General features: G+C 37.8%; 1 protein-coding gene across 2 annotated transcripts in view; it reads right to left on the reverse strand.

Moving 5' to 3' along the window:
- ZFPM2 (zinc finger protein, FOG family member 2) overlaps positions 1-19,655 on the reverse strand; it is a 460,096-nt gene that overhangs the window by 217,042 nt on the left and 223,399 nt on the right. For both annotated transcript variants that reach the window (XM_059165805.1, XM_059165804.1), the window contains one exon: positions 14,716-14,834. In XM_059165805.1, the coding sequence (XP_059021788.1) occupies positions 14,716-14,834 (119 nt within the window). The remainder of the gene's footprint in view (positions 1-14,715; positions 14,835-19,655) is intronic.

Below are 19,655 nucleotides of genomic sequence, written 5' to 3' on the forward strand. Positions count from 1 at the left end.
TATTGAGATCATGAGCAATAAGGAAATTACAGAAACATTATCCATATTTATAATGTTGCCTAAGCTATGACAAGAAAAATACTGAATAATTTTGTGTAACTCATTCAACAACATAGGGCTAGTTTACCTCACGTGATTTTTTTACTTAAGAAAGTTAAGAATATAAACAAGATAAAATTAAAATATTAATCTTATTTGTTAGCTTAAAAATCAAACATTTATTGCATATGTGAGACACTGTATATGTGTGTGGTTGTCTATAAATACGGCCTTTTGTGCATTGCAATATGTAAAGACTCTGGCTAGAATTCAGTTTATTTAAAGCCTCATCTGAGAAGTAATTCTGTTTGAGGAGAATGCAGATTTTTGTGTCATTGCTTATTAGCAGAGTTTCTGCCGTATAGTACAGGCAGCATCGAGTCGAGTTTTCCTTTAAGATGTCTAGCACAATGTGTCTGAGAAACAGACGTTAGTCATTCCGTTGCTTGTAAATAACAACAGGGAGAGACCACAAAAATAGTTACGAAATAATATCCTACTCCCCTCTCATTTTTTGGTAAGAAAGATGAAAACACACACACACACACAACTTGGAAGGCAGTCGGTTTGGTTAGTTAGTGTGACAAATTAAAATGGGTCCATCTCCTCTCTTTTATGTCATCCCTTATGTATCCAGGGTCCAGAAGTTTAGAAGACACCCCTTCTAGCAAAGTTTAACTAATGATTAACTTCAAACAAAAATAAATTACCATATTAAAAAACCCAATTGCTCATCACCAAGGCACCGTCTGAGTATTATTATCCACATAGATCTCGCCTTCCAGAGCTTTTTTAGGAAGAAAAAGTTGTGCTTCGAAATGACACTGGTAAATATGTCACTTTCCTTCTGGTTTATCTTCACACGCAGACATTCTTTTAAACAAAAGTTAAGAGTCTGAGTTAAACTCACCAAAACAAGGAGATTAAAGTTGAAGTGGGAGTCTCCCCCTATCAGTCAGACCTCAGTTGAGGGACACACTTCACCTCTAGGCATCTAAGTTCCTAACTGAGCACGGCACTCTCCATGGTATGTGAGGTCACTGCCTATCATTCAGCCCTCTGACAACCACTTTGTTTTTGAGTCTTTATGTCTGTATGCTTATTTATCACATGCCAGAATAACAGTGGAATGAATGGAAGAACAAACCAGCAGAATCTGTAAGCCTAAAAAAGTTTAAATTTAACAGCCTATTTACAGGATGCCAACTTTTCGGTCCCCATTCACTAACTGCGCTCCATTTTTATTTTCTTACTGCAGTATACTATAAAATATCGGTTTTATTTTGCTGGAGCTTTGGCCATCTTTTAGTTGTTTTTCTTCATGGGTCAGACTGATTTTATTTTAGCTGTCTTGGGAACTGTAGATCAGTTCCTAAAGCTCACTAGAATTCTTTAAGCTATATGAATTTTTTGATGGGGGGAGGGGAACATGTAATGTGGATTTTTAAAAAAAAAATCCACAGCAAAAATAGCACATTTATCGCCTTTACACAAAAATCCCAATAAATAACAAAGGTACCTTGGGCTCCAAAACAGCTTAACTGAACCATATGTGGATCCAAAGGCCTGCCAAATGGAATCAGAATTATACAAGATCGTTTCATATTTCATCTAGCCATAAAATAGAAACTTACAGTATATAAAATGCATTGGCCACTTGCACAGAGTTTGTGATGACAACGACATGGAAACTCATTGTCAGCAGATTAAAAGTGACCTCCATATATACTCTGGGAGGTATCTTGAGGTGGTTTTTTTTTTTCTTTCTTTCTTTAAAAAAAAAAAATTTTTTTTTGTCTTTTTGACCTGGATTGACTAATCACAGATTACAGAGCAAGCAACTTAAAACAGCATCTTGAACCTCAGCCCCTCTGACAGTCAGAATTTCACCATCACTGTGTTTCCTTAGAAAATCTTCAAGAAGCAGCAGAAGGTCTGGCACTGAACCCTTAGGATCCCATTAAGGGCCTCTGCTGTATTCCACAGCTCGTCTAGTCCAAAACGGCATACTCTACTCCCACAGATGCTCTCCAAAGCCATTTGGAATCCTCTTTTCCTTATCAGGCTGATACAGACCTGCATCATCCTCGGAGCCTTCTGACAGGGGCTACAACAATGGGGGAAGGGGGGGCGATACAACCGTTCATTGTTTCCTTTCACAAAACCCTGCCACGGGGCGCAGATTAACACCAAAAAATAGATGGCTGCAACCAAAGAGAAACATTTTTCAGAGTGCCTCCACCTGATTAATGAAGCAATGGAGCAACCACGGTTGGACTCCCATCATGCACTCCCCCCCCGCCCCCTCCCTCGCCTCCTCCTCCTGGAGTATCAGTGAAATGGGGAACACGCCTGCCCTGCCCGTGTGTGTCCGCTGCCTTCCAAGAGCTGTCATGCTCAGAAAGTTTTGAAGGAAGACAACGATTATAAAACTGCTTGTGTTCCTTGCTGACAATATTCAGATAAAGGAATAGAACTTTTTCACCACCAATGAACTTCCTTCATGAAGGAAAATGATGTCTTTTTTTTTTTTTTTCCTTCCTGTAGCTACTTCAATTCAACATGCACGTGGGACCCGACGCCTATGTCAGATGCGCACGCGGACGTCGCCGGGGCCCATTATGTAGACTAATGGGCTCCACATGCACGAGGAGCAGTGGCTCTATGACGCAAGGTGGTAAGGCCATATGGAGATTAGTATCTGCACCCACCGGCCTCTTGCTGCTCCTGTCCACGGGAGAAGGCTCACATATAGGGTAATGAGAAACAAATGGCATTTGTTTGACTTCTTAATAAAACCTGAAACTTAAGGCATGGGAAATGCCTTTGGTCTTCCGAACTCTGTCCCCCCATTTCTTCATATTTCCTGGCATGTCGCTGCCTGTGTTATGAATGCCTTATCCACTCCATTCTATACCCAACTCTGAAATGCCATAAATAATGAAAGAATCGAGTTAATGCTTTTAAAATACAACCCTAACTTAATCAGACAGGGTGAATCGGACAGGGTAAATTACTTTTCCAATTGTCTGAAATCCCCGATCATACACCTGAGCAAAGCCTCCTGAAGAACGACTCCTTACAAAAAGAAAACACAAAGAAGCCAGGATCATTCAAAAAGCAGTTTGGCCACTTAACCTTTCTTTCTCTTCCTCAAAATATATATGTTTTTGCTCTGCTTCTCTGGTGATTGTACTTAGATGGTGAATACTCCAGATACGTACTTGTACTTCTCCAGGCTATGAGTTTTCAAGAGACTCATGCTAGCTAATCAATAAGTGTATGTGTCTGTGTGTGTATAAATACATGTGTGCACACACGTGTGAAGATGTATATGGACGATGACAGCTGAAGTGCTTTTCAAATCTGTTCAGAGAGGAGACAGAAGAGAAAAGCCTGGATGCACTGCTTGCGGGAAGGGGGTGGTGTTTAAAGGAATGGGTAATCTATTTTCTATTCATGGGCATAATAAAAAGTAATCTAGATCTATGTAACAATCTGTGTATTTTTTTCAAAGTGACTAAATGCATATAATTTTATATAATTTTACAACAACTCTATGATGTTGAGCAGGTATAATAACATCCATTTTATAAATGAGGAAACTGAGAGCATTTGTGATTACCCAAGATAGCATATCCACTTTGGGTAATAACAGTTGGAAGTAGAATCAGGCTACTCTGACCACATCATGAGCTCTTTTCCATACTTTCTCCCCCATTTCTGATCTTTGCAATGCGGTAGTGTATGTTTCTCAAAATTACTAAGAAAAGGAGCACTCAGCAATCAACCTGCTTCTGGTTCCTAATTCCCACTGTATTTTGTATAACTCACACTTCATATACTTTAATTTTATCTTTCTCTAGCCTCACAATTTCTAAATAAATTAATCAAGAGGATACTAACCACCTTCCATGTGGAAAAGCTTATTTAGCTCCAAAAGTAAGAATAAAATAGATCTCATTTCCACAACTGTCTTTAACTAATCAGTTAATATTTGATTTTGGTGATGGTGCTTTATAATGTATGATTTAATTTTTTTTTCTATTCATATTAATTTGACTTTCTTTTTTTTTTATTTTTTTTTAAAGATTTTATTTATTTATTTGACAGAGAGAAATTACAAGTACACTGAGAGGCAGGCAGAGAGAGAGAGAGAGAAGGAAGCAGGCTCCTTGCTGAGCAGAGAGCCCGATGCGGGACTCGATCCCAGGACCCTGAGATCATGACCTGAGCCGAAGGCAGCGGCTTAACCCACTGAGCCACCCAGGCGCCCCTAATTTGACTTTCTTTTGTGATTTCTCCCATTGCTCTTATTACTTGAAAGTCTTTTTTTTATCCAGAGGTTGGGTAACTATTTAGGCAGACTCTGAGATGGCTCCAATGAGCCAGCCTTTGGTGTTCACCTCGTGCAGTTGTCTTCCCTTCACTGTGGGTGAGACTAGTGACTGAATTCTAATAAATAGAATTCCACAAAAGTAATGGAATCTTACTTCCAAAATTAGGCTACAAACAGACTCTTAGGGTCCTTCTCTCGCTCCCTCATTCACTTGTTCAAATAGAAGCCAGCTGCTGTGACTTGAGTGCTCTATAAAGAGATCTACGAGGCAAAGAACTGAGTCAACAGCCACGCTAGTGAGCTTGCAAGCAGATCTTCCTGTAGTTGAGAGTCAGATGATACCACAACCTGACTGTCCTGGTGACGGCAGCCTTGTGAGAGACATTGTACTCGATAAGCTGTGCTCCCATTTTTGACTCTGAGAAACTAAGAAGAGAGAGTATGAGAGAAACCACAAAGCATACACACAAAGCCCTGGGCTTGACTCTGAGACTCTGACCTTTATAACAGAAAGAGGTATAACACATATAAAATGGCATAAAAGACAAAAATTACTAAAATCAAGAAGCCATGGTTTTGCCAAACTAGGTCGAAGGTCATTATGAGAAAAGTGATGGACGATCAAATGAAAAATAATTATTTTAAATTCTATATACAAATTAAAAAAGACATGTTAATTCCAAAAGAGAGTTTCTCAAAAATTTAAGAAGTTTCCAAAAGCACTGAAAAATATTATTTTATTTTTCTCTTATTAGAAATGCATATAAGAATTCTTGCCTGTGGACCATCATACAATATCAACATAGAGCTTTGTAAGAGTGGCTTAAAGAAGGTCATATTCCCAGACTTACCTATACCAGGAAAACCTCATATGATACTAAAGATTGTCCTTGCCAGCTGAGAGGTACTGTTAAATTCTATTTGATTAATGGTGTCCTGGGAATAAATATTCATAATTTTAAAACAGAGTCTAATACTTTACGACATATTTCGAATTACCCCTAAGTCATATTGATTTTTAAGACCAAACAGAAGAAATACAAAATAGCCCATTTTTTTACAGTTATTTCAGTTACTGAATGTATTAATTGTCACACCTAGCTGAGATCACTGCTAAATCCTCCTCATGTAGGAACACTATTTATTATAACCGTGCAAATTATGGCTAAGTGCATAAGGACAATCCAATTGTTTTAAAAAGACTTAAGGAATAGCGACTCTTCAAAATAAATCAAAGAGAAAGACTTTGAAAGTCATGCCAGATAAATCAGCAAAGCACAGAAAATTTTCATCAACTTTTCAACTGCTCCTCACAGTGCTTTCTCATCTTCTCATCTTGACTTCTCCTCCAGCCAAAATGATGTGCTACCATCTAACTCCAGACTCAAAAGAGTGTCTGGAGCTCCAAACCAATAGCCAGATCTTGCCTTCAATGCCTATACTCTCTGAGAAAGGTAGCACTAATCATTAGTCTCTTCAAATTTATATATATATTCTTAGTAGAACAACTTTGGTCATATGATGATAGGAATAGCTACTCCTTCCAGACACTGACTAAATCAGTCGTGTAACATGGGGTCATTTTATAATTCCTTGAAAAGATCGTCTTCAATAAAAGTTCTCCTTAAGTTCTGGAGAAAGGGAACAATGAATAATCTTACATGAAGAAAAAGATACTTTTTAAAATTTAAATTTGGCTTAAGTATAGGCAAATAGGATTAGACTGATACGTCACTTTCCAAGGCTCTGCTGTATTAAATGTCTTGTCTCATGTCTTCTTGGAGCAGCTTCCACTCAGTTTCCATTAATTCTCCACAAAGCAGATAGAGTGTAAGAGAAGCCAGGATCTTGGCCTCCCTAAGGGACAAATCTACAACCTCCATCAATAACGAATTTCACCAACGCTTCCCAAGAGGAAGAGGGTACAATTAAAAAGGTTATAAAGTCCTTGCACTACTAGAACCTAAGGGCATCCGTGAATGAAACTGGCTTAAGCCTAATTAGAGGAATCAGTACATTTGTCTTCTCTTGGAACAACCCTGCTCTTACGGTTCCCATCAATTCAGTATAAATCTGACTGATCTTATCCAAGAAGTTAATAGAAAATTGCTCACAGTGGGCGACTGCCACCTCAGTTTCCAAGCAGAGACAGATGGAATTTCCCAGATGGTTTGTCACTGGAGAGAGAGATGCTGGATGAGACTTCACAGAAAGCATGGTAGAGCAGAACACCTTCTTGGCCTTCACCCATGTCATAGTGAGGGATCTAAAACTGATTCCGCTGTAAACAAATCGTAACTGCCTCAAAGGGCTCACCACCGCATCCCCACTAACCACTTTAGGGGTTACAAATCTTACATTGAAATTAGTCAATATTTATCAAGAAACCATCATGAACATATCTCCTTTTTGGGTAAACACTGAAGAAATACAGTTATTCTAATCTACTGAGTCTTACATTCAACTGAGAATAAGAATAAACCTAAATATGTAAACCAATATATAAACCAAAAACAGACATAAGATGGTATTAAGTATAGTGATCTTATTGCTAAGTTGGACATATCAAGGAAGATCCCTGAGAAAACAAAAGAAATCGGTAGGAAGAGGAGGGGATAATGTACGGATTTTGAATAAAGAGATGTGCATCATTCACTGATACTAGAGAGAAGTGAAAGGAAAAAACTGATTTACTAATTCTTTAAAGGTTATTCATTGGGCCTGTGCTCTAAGCCAGACATTGCTCTAGGTAGAAACGATGCAAAGATAAAAAAGACACATAGTCTGCAGACAGACAAGTAAACAGACACAATTATGTAATAAATGCTCTTATCCTAGTGGTCCTAGAGCATCATGGAAATACTGAGGCGTCCGTGTCTCTTCCAGACTTTAAGAAAGGTCTACTTCCGCTGAGTCTTTAAGCAACAACCGGAGTCAGTGCAATGATGTAGAGGAATAGCAGGGGGGAACAACATGGCCAAATGCACAGAGATGAAGAAGAAAGTATATTCAGAGCGCTACAGGGAGTCAAATTTCCACATTGAGAGAGGAAAAGGGGTCAAAGCTGAGGAGGGGAGTATCACAAAGGTCCACTTGGGTTTTGCCAAGGAATCTGGGTTCTGTTGTGACCTTTAGGATGATTTTAAGCATGCACACAAAAAAATAACACCACTTTTGTTTTTAGGACATACTGTGATTTGTAGACAAGAAGGATGGCAGAAAGGACGGGAAAATATGGTGATAATCAGGGAAGAAAAGATGGAGGTTTCAACTATAGTAGTAGCAGAAACAGAAAGAAAAGAGCCGACATGGAGAAAGCAGGAGTTATGGTCCTTGGTTCCTGGAAGTGAGAACAAGAATCCTGAAAGATGAAGTCAAAAGCAAGGGTAGTAGTTTCAGGCAATATAGCATGTGTGACTACATGTATAAATGGACAATGGAGATGTGAGAGGTGGAAAGTAGAAATGGAGACAAAATCCAGAATAACTTACAGGATGAACTTCTTGCAGAGGTAGAAAAGGAGATACAGACAGAGACTGAGGATCAAAGAGGACTAAAAGTTGGAAGTTAGGGAGAAGAATAGAGAAGCATCTGTGGAGACAGTACTAAACACTCCTTGTGACTATTTTGTTGGAGCAAGTCAGTGGGAAAGGCTTACAAAATAGTTGAAATGTGCTATTAAAGAAAGGGTAAAAAGCCAAGGTTAGAGATTTTTTAATTTAAATGTCATTTGTAAATTAGTAGCTAAAGCTTTGCAAGTGGATAAGCTCCCTGGGGCACGGGGAACAGAGGGAGAAGAGAAGAAAGGCCAGAGTGTTTTGGGAAACACGCACAGTTAAATTCAAAAGAACCAAGACCCAGAGAGATATGAGAAGTAGGAAAGTATGGTAGTCAGGAGCCTAGATTAGAATGAACATTAAAAAGAAAGAGATTTTTCCCAATGTCAACATCAATGAAAAGAAATGTAAGACCCAACAAAAAGTCATACCTCAGCAAAATTATAAATTGTATCATTGAGATGGTGAGATGGGAGCCTATGAGTAGGGTCCATCAGAATGGTCATGGTAAGGAAGGTCCATTAGATGAGATGATTCTTTTAAAGAGCATTTTTTGATATCTACTATGTGCCAGGGGCAGAGGTCTAAAACTGAATAATCAAAATTTAAAAAGAAATCTATGTTCTCTAGAATCTCCCAATAATTTGGATTATTTTCAGTTTACTTCATTAATATATTTTAGAGGCTGTTTTGTTAAGTTTCCCCCAGAACTTACCATGAGACTGAATCAAGTGAAAGTAGTCCACTGGGGAAGGTGATCTCACAAAATTTCCACAGAGGAAGGGAGAAGTAACGGAAAGAGGAGGAAAGAAAAGGCTGGCCATAAAGAAGGCCTTATAAAGCCAAATGAATCTCAGTTGCACTGGCAAACTCTAAGAGATGGTGTAGAACTCTCTTCAGAACAGAGAGGCAAGGAAGTGGGAGTATTTATCCACCAACTTCTGTCCCTCATTGGTTGAGCATTAGTTCAGGGAAAATTAGTTCTCCAACACTTCCAACTTGCCTGCCTTATGGGGAGTTTGCTCCTGAGGCTGGGAATAAAGTCCTCTACTAGAAAGTCATAGATGTTTCCACTAAGCAGCTTTTGACTATACAGATAAATGCTAGAGACATATGGGTAGGGGTGGATTTGCTACAAGGTGTGTACACCATGAAGTTGGAAGACTCTGGCCATGAATGGGATCAGAGAAAAAGTTAGATCTGGAAGGGGAGAGATGGAGGTACCTAATAAGTCTGATATTTTCCCATGATATGGAACAGGAACCTCTGATTCTTTCTTCAAGCACATTTTTTTTTTTTTTTAGTGTATTTATTTGACAGTGAGAGAGAGGGAGAGCAAGAAAGGGAACACAAGCAGGGGGAGTGCAAGAAAGAGAAGCAGGAGGTAAGCTCCCCTGCTTAGCAGGGAGCCTGAAGCAGGGCTCAATGAACCCAGGACCCTAAGTTCATGACCCGAGCTGAAGGCAGATGTTTAATGACTGAGCCACCCAGGCACCCCTTAACCACATTTTTATGATGGTAACTACCTTAAAAATTTTAAGGTGCAATTTAATGCCTGCATGATTTCATTATTAAGTCAATGAAATGTCATCTATAGCACCCTTTATATGAGTATTTCGTATTTGGAGAATTCAATGTCATAAATGCCATATGGGAAAATAAAACAATCTATCCTGATTGAACAGCATTGATAAAATGAGACTTCTCCATCAAATTTCATTTGTTGAATTTAACAGCTTGCACTGAATTTACTATTATGTAGTAAGTAATGTGGGACCTTATTTATGTTCTATTTAATTAAGTATGCATGTTGTGTAATTCCAGCAGTGGGCTGTATTACACTAGGTAGCTACTGACAGCTGATATATTCAAAAGCAAGAGAAGGCAAATGTCACTTAAATTCCAGACATCCAATCTTCGAAATAGTCACTGATATTTGACACTTATTAGGCACTCATCATGTGCTAACATAGAGAGATTTAGCATATAACAAAGACCTTTGTCCTTAGGAGAAAATGGGAAAACCTCAAAGACATGATACATAAGTACAGAAACGCTAAAGTACCTCCATGACAAATATTGATCACAATTTAAAGTGATTTTTAAATTGTCTTCCTTGTCAGCAGTCCTTTGATTTTTTCAATGAATAAAATTGCTGGAGTTCTAAAAACATGAAGTTTGTGTCACCGTGATAGCATTTAATGTAAGTTATTCCTTGGTGTAGACGTGGGATCTTGGAGAGAAGACTAGGCTCACTCTCTCACTCAGGGGTATACAATTATACCTGAAAAACCTGAAACTTACAATGTATCATGGACGTTTGGAGCCTCTGATCCTTAATTTTATGTGTCAGCTTGGTGGGTATTTTGGATGAGACTAACATTTTTAAAAATTAATTTGTTTATTTAATTGACAGAGAGAGAGGAAGAGAGGGAACACAGCAGGGGAGTGGGAGACAGAGAAGCAGGCTTCCCGCTGAGCAGAACCCTGGGATCATGACATGAGCCAAAGTCAGCCTCTTAATGACTGAGCGCCCCAGGTGTCCGGAGATTAACATGTGAATCAGTGAACTCTGGGTGAGACAGATTGCCCTCTGTAATATGGGTGGGCCTCATCTAACCAGTTGAAGGCTTGAAAAGCACAAAAGCACTGGCTTCTCCAAGCAACAAACTTCATCTGCACCATTGGTTCTGCTGGGTCTCTGCCTACCAATCTTTCGACTAGAAGTGCACTATTGTCTCTCCTGGGTCTCTAGCCTGCTGGTGAACATGGAAGATTTTTGACTGGCCAGTTTCCATAATTACATTAGCCAATTCCTTATAATAAATCTCCTTTTCCCTCTCTTCTTCTATCTCTCCCTCGGACCCACATCTGCTCCAATGACGGTATTAACTACATGTTGTTTTAATGATTCGATAATGGCAGTAACATGAAGTATTTCACAAGATAATAGGGTGTGGGCAAAAGATGATTTATTTCTATGTTTGGTGTGTTATATAATTCCAAGAATAACTTTTTGTCAAATCAATTTGTTTGGGGTTTTTGTATAGCTTATATTCTCAAAATGATCTATATACATCCAAATGCCTGGGCTGCAAAGGCTTCCTGCAGAAGGTGGCATATTGCTAATGCACTTCAAGATGGGAACTTGAACGATATAAAAAGGATTTGACATCTGGCATGGTGACTCAATTAATTACTGTGTTGGATTAATTAGTTTGCTGAATCTCCAGAGCCAACACGGAGTCTGAGCAGAGTTACATTACATTGGTTGGCAAATAAGCACTTTAGGAGTGTGCTAATTCCAAGTTTTGATTCAAGGTTGGGTAAAGAAGGGTTAGGAGGCTACATATTTTACGATAAGGAAAAATGTATCTTCCTGATATAAAATATATGTTGAAGTCCTGTCCAGATTATAGAGATAATGAAATTGGGGGAGCCTTTAAATTAACTTGTAACTGTACCAACAGTCTACGAAGTACATAACAAATATTTTGCCTAAGGTAAGAAAAAAAGAGCACACCTCTAATGCACATTTTCTCCAGAGATTTTTATAAATTTAGAATTTAAGTGAAGAAATCCTGAATGATTTTATCATGTTCCAGTCATGTTACAGATGCTCTTGAAGAAGACAGCGTGGCAGAGTCCTTAAAAGTAACGAATCTGAATCAAAAGACTGGAGCCTTTATTTTCTTATCTATAAAACACAATTTTAAATAGACCCAAATTCGCAGGTTTGTTTTGAGGGTTAGATGAATGAACCCATCTTGAATTCTTTCTACAGTGGATAGGAAAGAATGAGGATGTACTCATTATAGTAGGAACAGTAGTATCAACGGTAGTACCAGGGGTATTTAATGACAAAGTCAAAAGTAATTTTTGGAAAAGACTGTCATTACAACAGAAATATACTTTAAAGTGTATTTTGGCAAAGCAACTAGCTTTTTATTTTTCTTTCCTTTTTTTTTTCCTAAATTTTTTTTTTATTATTATTTTTTTTTTATTTAACAGACAGAGATCACAAGTAGGCGGAGAGGCAGGCAGAGAGAGAGGGGGAAGCAGGCTCCCTGCTCAGCAGAGAGCCCAATGCAGGGCTCGATCCCAGGACCCCGGGATCATGACCTGAGCTGAAGGCAGAGGCTTAACCCACTGAGCCACCCAGGCGCCCCGCAACTAGCTTTTTAAATAGAGAAAAATACTACAGTATAAGGGAATCACATGAACCAAATATTTAAACCCTAAGGCAAAAGAAGAAAACCAGAGTATTAAGTTATGTTCTTTAAAAATCGATTACCCACTACAGGGTTTTGATACCTTAAAGTGTATTCAGTCGTCCAGTAATATAAAAATTCTGAAAACTTTGTATCTATAAACTGAGTCCTTTAAAAATATTAAATATGGCACAAAATAGCCTTAGATTAGTACAGGAGTATTGAAAAAAAAATCTGTCTAAAAATAGGAAATTATTTCATTGAAAAATTCACCTTTCACAAAATGGTTTATTTTCCACCCATCACAATTTAGTATATGCTAAAAATGTATAAAAGTACCACCCTACATATATAAACACATATATAGATAGAGAATTATATAAAGATTAACCAAAAATTGAATTTTCATATAGATATCTTGGTGGGATAAAAGGGCAGACATTTACTTCAGTGGTAGTACGCTTTTGAAGAAATATCAGAGAAATAACTAAAGTTTATGTTGGTGACTGATACGCAGTGATAAGTATCTGATTGCCTAAAACACCTTTTAAGTAAAGCTAGAGAACCAACAGAAACCTCCAGATAAAATGGGTTTAGAAGAGCATGTAACTTGGGGTGCCTGGGTGGGGCAGTGGGTTGGGGCCTCTGCCTTCAGCTCAGGTCATGATCCCAGCGTCCGGGGATCAAGCCCTGCATCGGGCTCTCTGCTCAGCAGGGAGCCTGCTTCCTCCCTCTCTCTCTGCCTGCCTCTCTGCCTGCTTGTGATCTCTCTGTCAAATAAATGGATAGAATCTTAAAAAAAAAAAAAATAGCATGTAACTCAGCTGTGTAAACAACCTTCCTGTTGCCTTCACTTGAGAAATGTGTGTGGTAAATATTGTTCTCTCAAAGGAGTCAATAGAACAGTCCAATTAATACAACATAACTATCCAAAAATGGCCACATCTCAAAGCTTTTTTTGAAGGTAGGTGCACTGAACCACGAAGAATTAAATTGCCCTGATTATTAAATATTTAGCTTGGTCTATCAACCCATTTGGTTCTTAAATACATGTGAAATCTACTTCATCTTTTTATGGACAAACGGATGGATTTAGGAAGTAAAAATCACACCTAGAATCTCCCATGTTGTTTAGAAGTTTGGTGACACAAATAGGTCTCATGTATTCCAATCATTGCTTTTAACGGAACCAATAAACCTCGGTCTCATCCACATGGCACTGAATAAGCAGAGATCCGCATGTACAAGTTTCTTTCGTGGGATAGACCTGAAGAAGAATCTCTTACACGTCACAAAATGAAGAAGGAATGCAATGTTGCTGAGTTCCGTACTTTTGTCCAAACCCCTCTGGGAGTTTTTATGTCCCTACAGTGCAGACTGCATCATTTAGCTGCCGTGAGATCTTCCCATATAAGTGGCGTTTAGAGAGAAAGACTTTCATTTCATATACATAATTTGTGGCTCTCCTGAATAATATAAAACATTTTTCTCCCCAACTTTTATCACTTGTGTTATCATTTAAATAGGAGAGGTCCTCATGCCCTAATCCCTGGAATTTGAGAATGTTACTTTACACAGCAAAAGGGAATTAAGGAAGCAACTGTCATTAAAATCGCTAATCAGCTGACCTTAAAATAGGACCATTAGCCTAGATTAGCCGGGTGGGCCCACTATCATCACAGGTGTTCTTAAATGTGAGAGGAATACAGAAAACTCAGAGTCAGAATGTGGATATGGTGAAGACTCAATCAGCCATTGCTGGCTTTGAAGATGGCAGGGGGCCATGATCCAAGAGAGGTGGGCAGCCAGGAAAAGCTGGGAATGTGAAGGAAACAGATTCACCCCTAGAGACTCCAGAGAGGAACTCAGTCCTGCAGATACTGAATTTTAGCCCGGTGAGATTCATGTCAACCTTCAGACTGCAGAAATGCAAGATGATACATTTGTGTTGTTCTAAGGCCACAGAGTTTGTGGTAGGTGATTTGCTACAGCAGCAACAGAAAACTAAAATATGCAATAAAGAAATGAAGTGTAAAGGTATCCACACTTTCCACTACTTTTTAAAACAATGAATTCATCGATTATCCCTATAAGCTTACCTAGGGGAAGTTTTTACAGAGATTTTCCAAAGAGGTTAACAAAAATTATTATGCTGATCATTCATCTTTGCTCTTAAAGTTACAAATAATATTACCAAGGAATAACAAGGTTGTTTATTTCTTGTTCTTCATGTAAACCTGTAATGTATGACAATTAATTTGTCATCTTAAAAATAAACGCATTTGTATATATTATTAAGTGTGAGTAGTATTAGTCTGGCTAAGCAGATAAAGCAACAACCTTATAAATTACCTTACTAAACAACCATTTAGTATGATTAACCTGTTTCCTTCTAAATTCTGCATGTGTTACTGTCAGAGACAGACCACTTGGAAAACATCCAAGTTTTGTGGTCCATGAAAAAGAAAAAACAAACTGTTATTTTTAGTGATTTCCCTGGGAAGCAAGCAGAGATCATTTCTGAGCTATGACAAAATACTGAGTCAACCGTCTCAGAACATCCACATACCAAGGAATTATTATTCAGGTCCATCTTCCCAGCAAATGGCCCCCAGGTTGTTCCCACAGGAAGTTGCTGCCGACTCTGGATTTTCCGTTCTCCGTCTTTCTGAAATACCTCCAGCTCTCCTGCAGACAATGAAAACAAGAGGTGTTTGGAGCACTTTCACGTGTGCCTTACCCACAGCCAGCTCTTTTTGTGTGTTTGCTTTACACACACGATATTCTCGGGATTTGTATTAAGATCATTAATTACGCTTGTCTGAAAAACAACTGATCTTGCTATCCTGAGAGGAAAAGAAAACTTGTCCTTAGAATTGTATTTGGAATTTAGTCCAACTTCTTTCTACACCTCATCTACAGAAGTCAATTCTATTTAGTAAGTCCTGTTATTACTTAGTGAAATAATAACACCTTAAAAGGCACTGCTCTAATGTAAAAAACAAGTAGGCAAAAAACACGAGGACAATGGTGCTGAGTTAAAATTTTATATCTGATCATCAAAGTAATTAAAATTTTTAATTAAAGATATATACCTTATGCAATAACTTTATTATAGTTATTTAAGACTCGTGTTAAACAATATCTGGTGAGTTTTTGAAAGCACTGGGTAATTTTCTAAAATTACCACTAGTTTTAAGGGATGAAATACAATGTACAAAAAGTAGAGATGTATATTTTCCCAAATTAAAAAACTGCTTAGTCAAATTCATTACCTTTTAACTTTTGGTACTTGATGCAGATTCTTTGTTACCAAAACAGTTTGGACCAAAAAAAACCTTATAAAACAGCCAGTTTGGGATGGTCTTCTTCTTTTCATTCCCTCCACGTTATTACATTAGGATCATTAAAGGGAAATAGGAAGTAAAGACAGTATAAATACTGGCATAAAGTAGGAATTCATAAAATGCTCCCTTAAGAAATTTATCTAAGACATAAATGAATTATTAAAAAAATAAAGTCTTCAAAACTTCAAAGAATAACCATCAGCCTAAAAACTGGGATAAACAAACCAACAAAATCTCAATCAGAAATTGGAGTCTTGGCGCCTGGGTGGCTCAGTGGGTTAAGCTGCTGCCTTCAGCTCAGGTCATGATCTCAGGGTCCTGGGATCAAGTCCCGCATCGGGCTCTCTGCTCAGCGGGGAGCCTGCTTCCCTCTCTCTCTCTCTGCCTGCCTCTCCATCTACTTGTGATTTCTCTCTGTCAAATAAATAAATAAAATCTTTAAAAAAAAAGAAATTGGAGTCTTTCCCTTTAAATAATTAAAACTATGATATTTATGTCCTGATAGTATTACCATACCGTATTATCATAGCAAAAGCTTTATATTTCAAAACATTAATCTTAATAATATAACTTATTATTTTTATTTATTTATTTATTTTAAAGATTTTGTTTATTTATTTGAGCGAGAGAGATCACAAGTAGGCAGAGAGTCAGGCAGAGAGAGGAGGAAGCAGGCTCCCCTCCAAGCAGAGAGCCTCATGCGGGGCTCGATCCCAGGACACTGAGACCATGACCCGAGCCGAAGGCAGAGGCCCAGCCCACCGAGCCATCCAGGTGTCCCAACTTATTATTTTTTAATTGATATTTCTTCTCACCTGGCTCAAGAGTAGATAAGAAAATGGGAAGGAATGGATTAATAAGAAGTATAACTAGAAGCCCACATACAACGGATAGCTAAGGAAAGTTCTAAATAAAACACAATGTATTCAGTAATTACATTTTCTAAATGACATGATCATATATTCTAAAATTTTTGCCTTACTCTGGCCTTCATTTCTTTCCAAGTCTATAACTTGAACTATGTAGATTTGATCTTGATGTTTTTACAAGCAGTACCATCAACCAGAGTTCAGTTAGATATCTCCTCCATTCCTTTACATTTGTGTCTCCTCCATTTAACACCGGTTAAAAATACCAGATATTTCTTTTCACATTTTTATTACTGCTCATCCTGAAAACTGAAATCAAAGTATGTAAATCACAGTCAGTTAAATATTGTGTCATGGGGCGCCTGGGTGGCTCAGTGGGTTAAGCCACTGCCTTCAGCTCAGGTCATGATCTCAGGGTCTTGGGATCGAGTCCCGCATCGGGCTCTCTGCTCAGCAGGGAGCCTGCTTCCCTCTCTCTCTCTCTGCCTGCCTCTCTGTCTACTGTGATCTCTCTCTGTCAAATAAATAAATAAAATCTTTAAAAAAAAAAAATATTGTGTCATGGTTCCATTATGCCCATTATGAAAATGTAAATTTATCTGTATTGGGACAATGAAGATACAATGGAAGTAACAATCCCAGGTTCACTGTAAACAATGTCAATTCAAGGACAACACCTTCTTCTCACACTCCCTCTCTCTCCCACTTGTCAAATACACTAAAAATGGAAAAACTCATTAAACTCATTAGGATAGGCACACACATCCCCTTCCTTTTCTTTTCATTCTGATATACTGGTATGATGATCAGTAATTAGGAAAACGGACCGCTAAAACATTCTATAAGTCTGAGTTTCTGAAATATTGCTTTATAAATAAGATACTTGCAACAAATAATGTATTAATGCTTAAGTATCAAATACAGAGTCCAGAAAATATGGGAAAAAAATAATTTGTTTTCTGTAGGTAGAATAACAAACCCATTTCTGAGATTTTCCCCTGAAAATGTTTTTCATCCTGTACAATCTTTTTGGTTAATGCAGTGGAATCAGAGGCCTCATTCACAAAATTCTCCAACACAGAGGACAGCTAGCAATCTACTATGATGTCAGGGACGACTCAGTGGAAAATGTCCCTCAATGTATATACTCATATTCATATGTGATCATGTACTTGCTTAAATCTTTAAGATTTTTTTTTTTCTATTTGAAAAGAAACTTTAATTTCTGGTAGTTCTTTGAGTTTTTCAACCATACTTCCTTAAATTTTAAGCAATGTCTTTACAAATTATCATTTAAATATAAAATACATGTCAATTCCTCTGCTAAACACTAGGTAAAAATGTTTTTCTCAATGTAAAAATGATGCCCAAATAATTTGTTTGTTTTTACACACCAAGAAAAAAAAAAAAAAAAGGTCATGTCACATTTAAGTCACATTTAAGAGAAATCAGAGGATCTTTGAAAACCTTTAAAAAAAAAATAATTCGTCCTCTCTTTGTGCCATTGACATGTTTCATTTGAAAAGGGTTCAGACTCAGTCAAGCAGTGACTTCTTATCTACACCTGTGGATTTACAAGTAGCTCTTTCTTTTAATGGATTAAGAACTACAAACTTAGGGCAGATCATAAAGTGATACCTAAATATCACCAAAGTTCTTGAGGTGTCTTTGCCTATGCATTAAAATTTTAAGCAAACCAAAACTACTTTTACGAGTTCTTAAACATGACCGTAACAGAAGACCCAATAACTATTCAGGCTAACAAGACAATCTTTTCAACTTTATTAGGCAAACAGGCAAATCCCAGTCTTCTTTCTTGCTTATAAGGAAGTTATTTTGAGATTTGGGGAAATCCATTCTGTTGCTGAGGTATTTAAATAAAAATATTCATTTATTCACAACAGTGTTAAAGAAAACCTCAAGCACAAGGCAAATAATTAGCATTTACACACTATCAAGGCTGCACAGGTTAATAATAGAAAAATAAGACATTGCATAAATGTAAGTTATATTTAACTTAACTTCGATGTTGCTTAGCAATATACTATTTAAATTTTTCTAAGATTAATAAGTGTCATGAAATAGAGAAAACATTATTGCACTAAAAACAAGATTAACTTTTAGCCAACTCTATCAATAACCAGCTAAAGGGCCTTGAATAGAAAAATTATCTTTTCTGAGTCTTTGTTTTGTCCTTGGTAAAGAGGGTTTTGCACTCACTTGCTACTTGGTAAGGTGTCCATGACACCATGATTTTCTTTCCCCAGATGTATCATGAGGGGTAAAAAGAACACTGGGGTTGTAGGTCAAAGACCCACGTCTAATAGTTTAGCATGAAAATAGATGTTTAACTTGAAAAGATCAGATATTCTAAAATCAGGAAACAGATCTCCAATTCTTAATTTGTTTATTCATTTGTTTTTGCCTCCATGCATTAGTTTATTTATTCTTTCATTCTACTAGTATTTATTTAGTATCTACCAAATATTAGGCAGTAGGTTATGCCCAAGCATAAAGCCACAAACAAAACAAGCCTGGACCCTGGACAAATTTCAAGAAATGTAACCCATAAGACTTGGGAAGTAGACATCATAGAACCTAGTGATTATTTAGATCTTAGGAGTTAGAGAAGGGAAAATCCAACAATAATGTTCAGGTATCTGGCTTAAGTAAGCAGGCCAATGGTCATGTACCTTTTGAGATAAGGATCACATGCCAAAAAAAAAAAAAAAAGATTTCAAGGATAAAGTGAGGAGTTATAGTTTGGAAATATTGAGGTCAAAGTGGTGCTATAAGTGGGCATCTGGGTGGCTCAGTGGGTTGAGCATTTGCCTTTGGCTCAGGTCATGATAACAGGGTCCTGGGACCGAGTCCCATATCCTGCTCCCTGCTCCATGGGAAGCCTGCTTTTCCCTTTGCCTCTCTCTCTCAATCTGTCTCTCATGAATAAGTAAATAAAATCTAAAAAAAAAATGGCTATAAGGAAGGCAAGAGGGGGGGAGGTACAAGCCTGGGACTCAGAAGCAAGGTCTTAACTAGAGTGATCAATTTTGGTATTTTATTCGTTAATTAAAATTCGCTTGCCTATGGTAACAAAAGCCATAGATTGTTCATCTGGGACAGAGTGTATCAGAGTAAAGTAAGAAGACCTAGGGCAGAGTTCTAAGAATCTTCAAAAGGCAGAGTGATAGAGGAGCAGGCTCAGAAAACTAGAAGTGGGGTGCCTGGTTGGCTCAGTCAGTTGAGCATCTGACTCTTGGTTTCCGCTCAGGTCCTGATCTCACGGGTATTGG

The sequence above is a fragment of the Mustela lutreola genome, chromosome 3 (assembly GCF_030435805.1).
Source record: "Mustela lutreola isolate mMusLut2 chromosome 3, mMusLut2.pri, whole genome shotgun sequence".
In the NCBI taxonomy this organism is placed as follows: Eukaryota; Metazoa; Chordata; class Mammalia; order Carnivora; family Mustelidae; genus Mustela; species Mustela lutreola.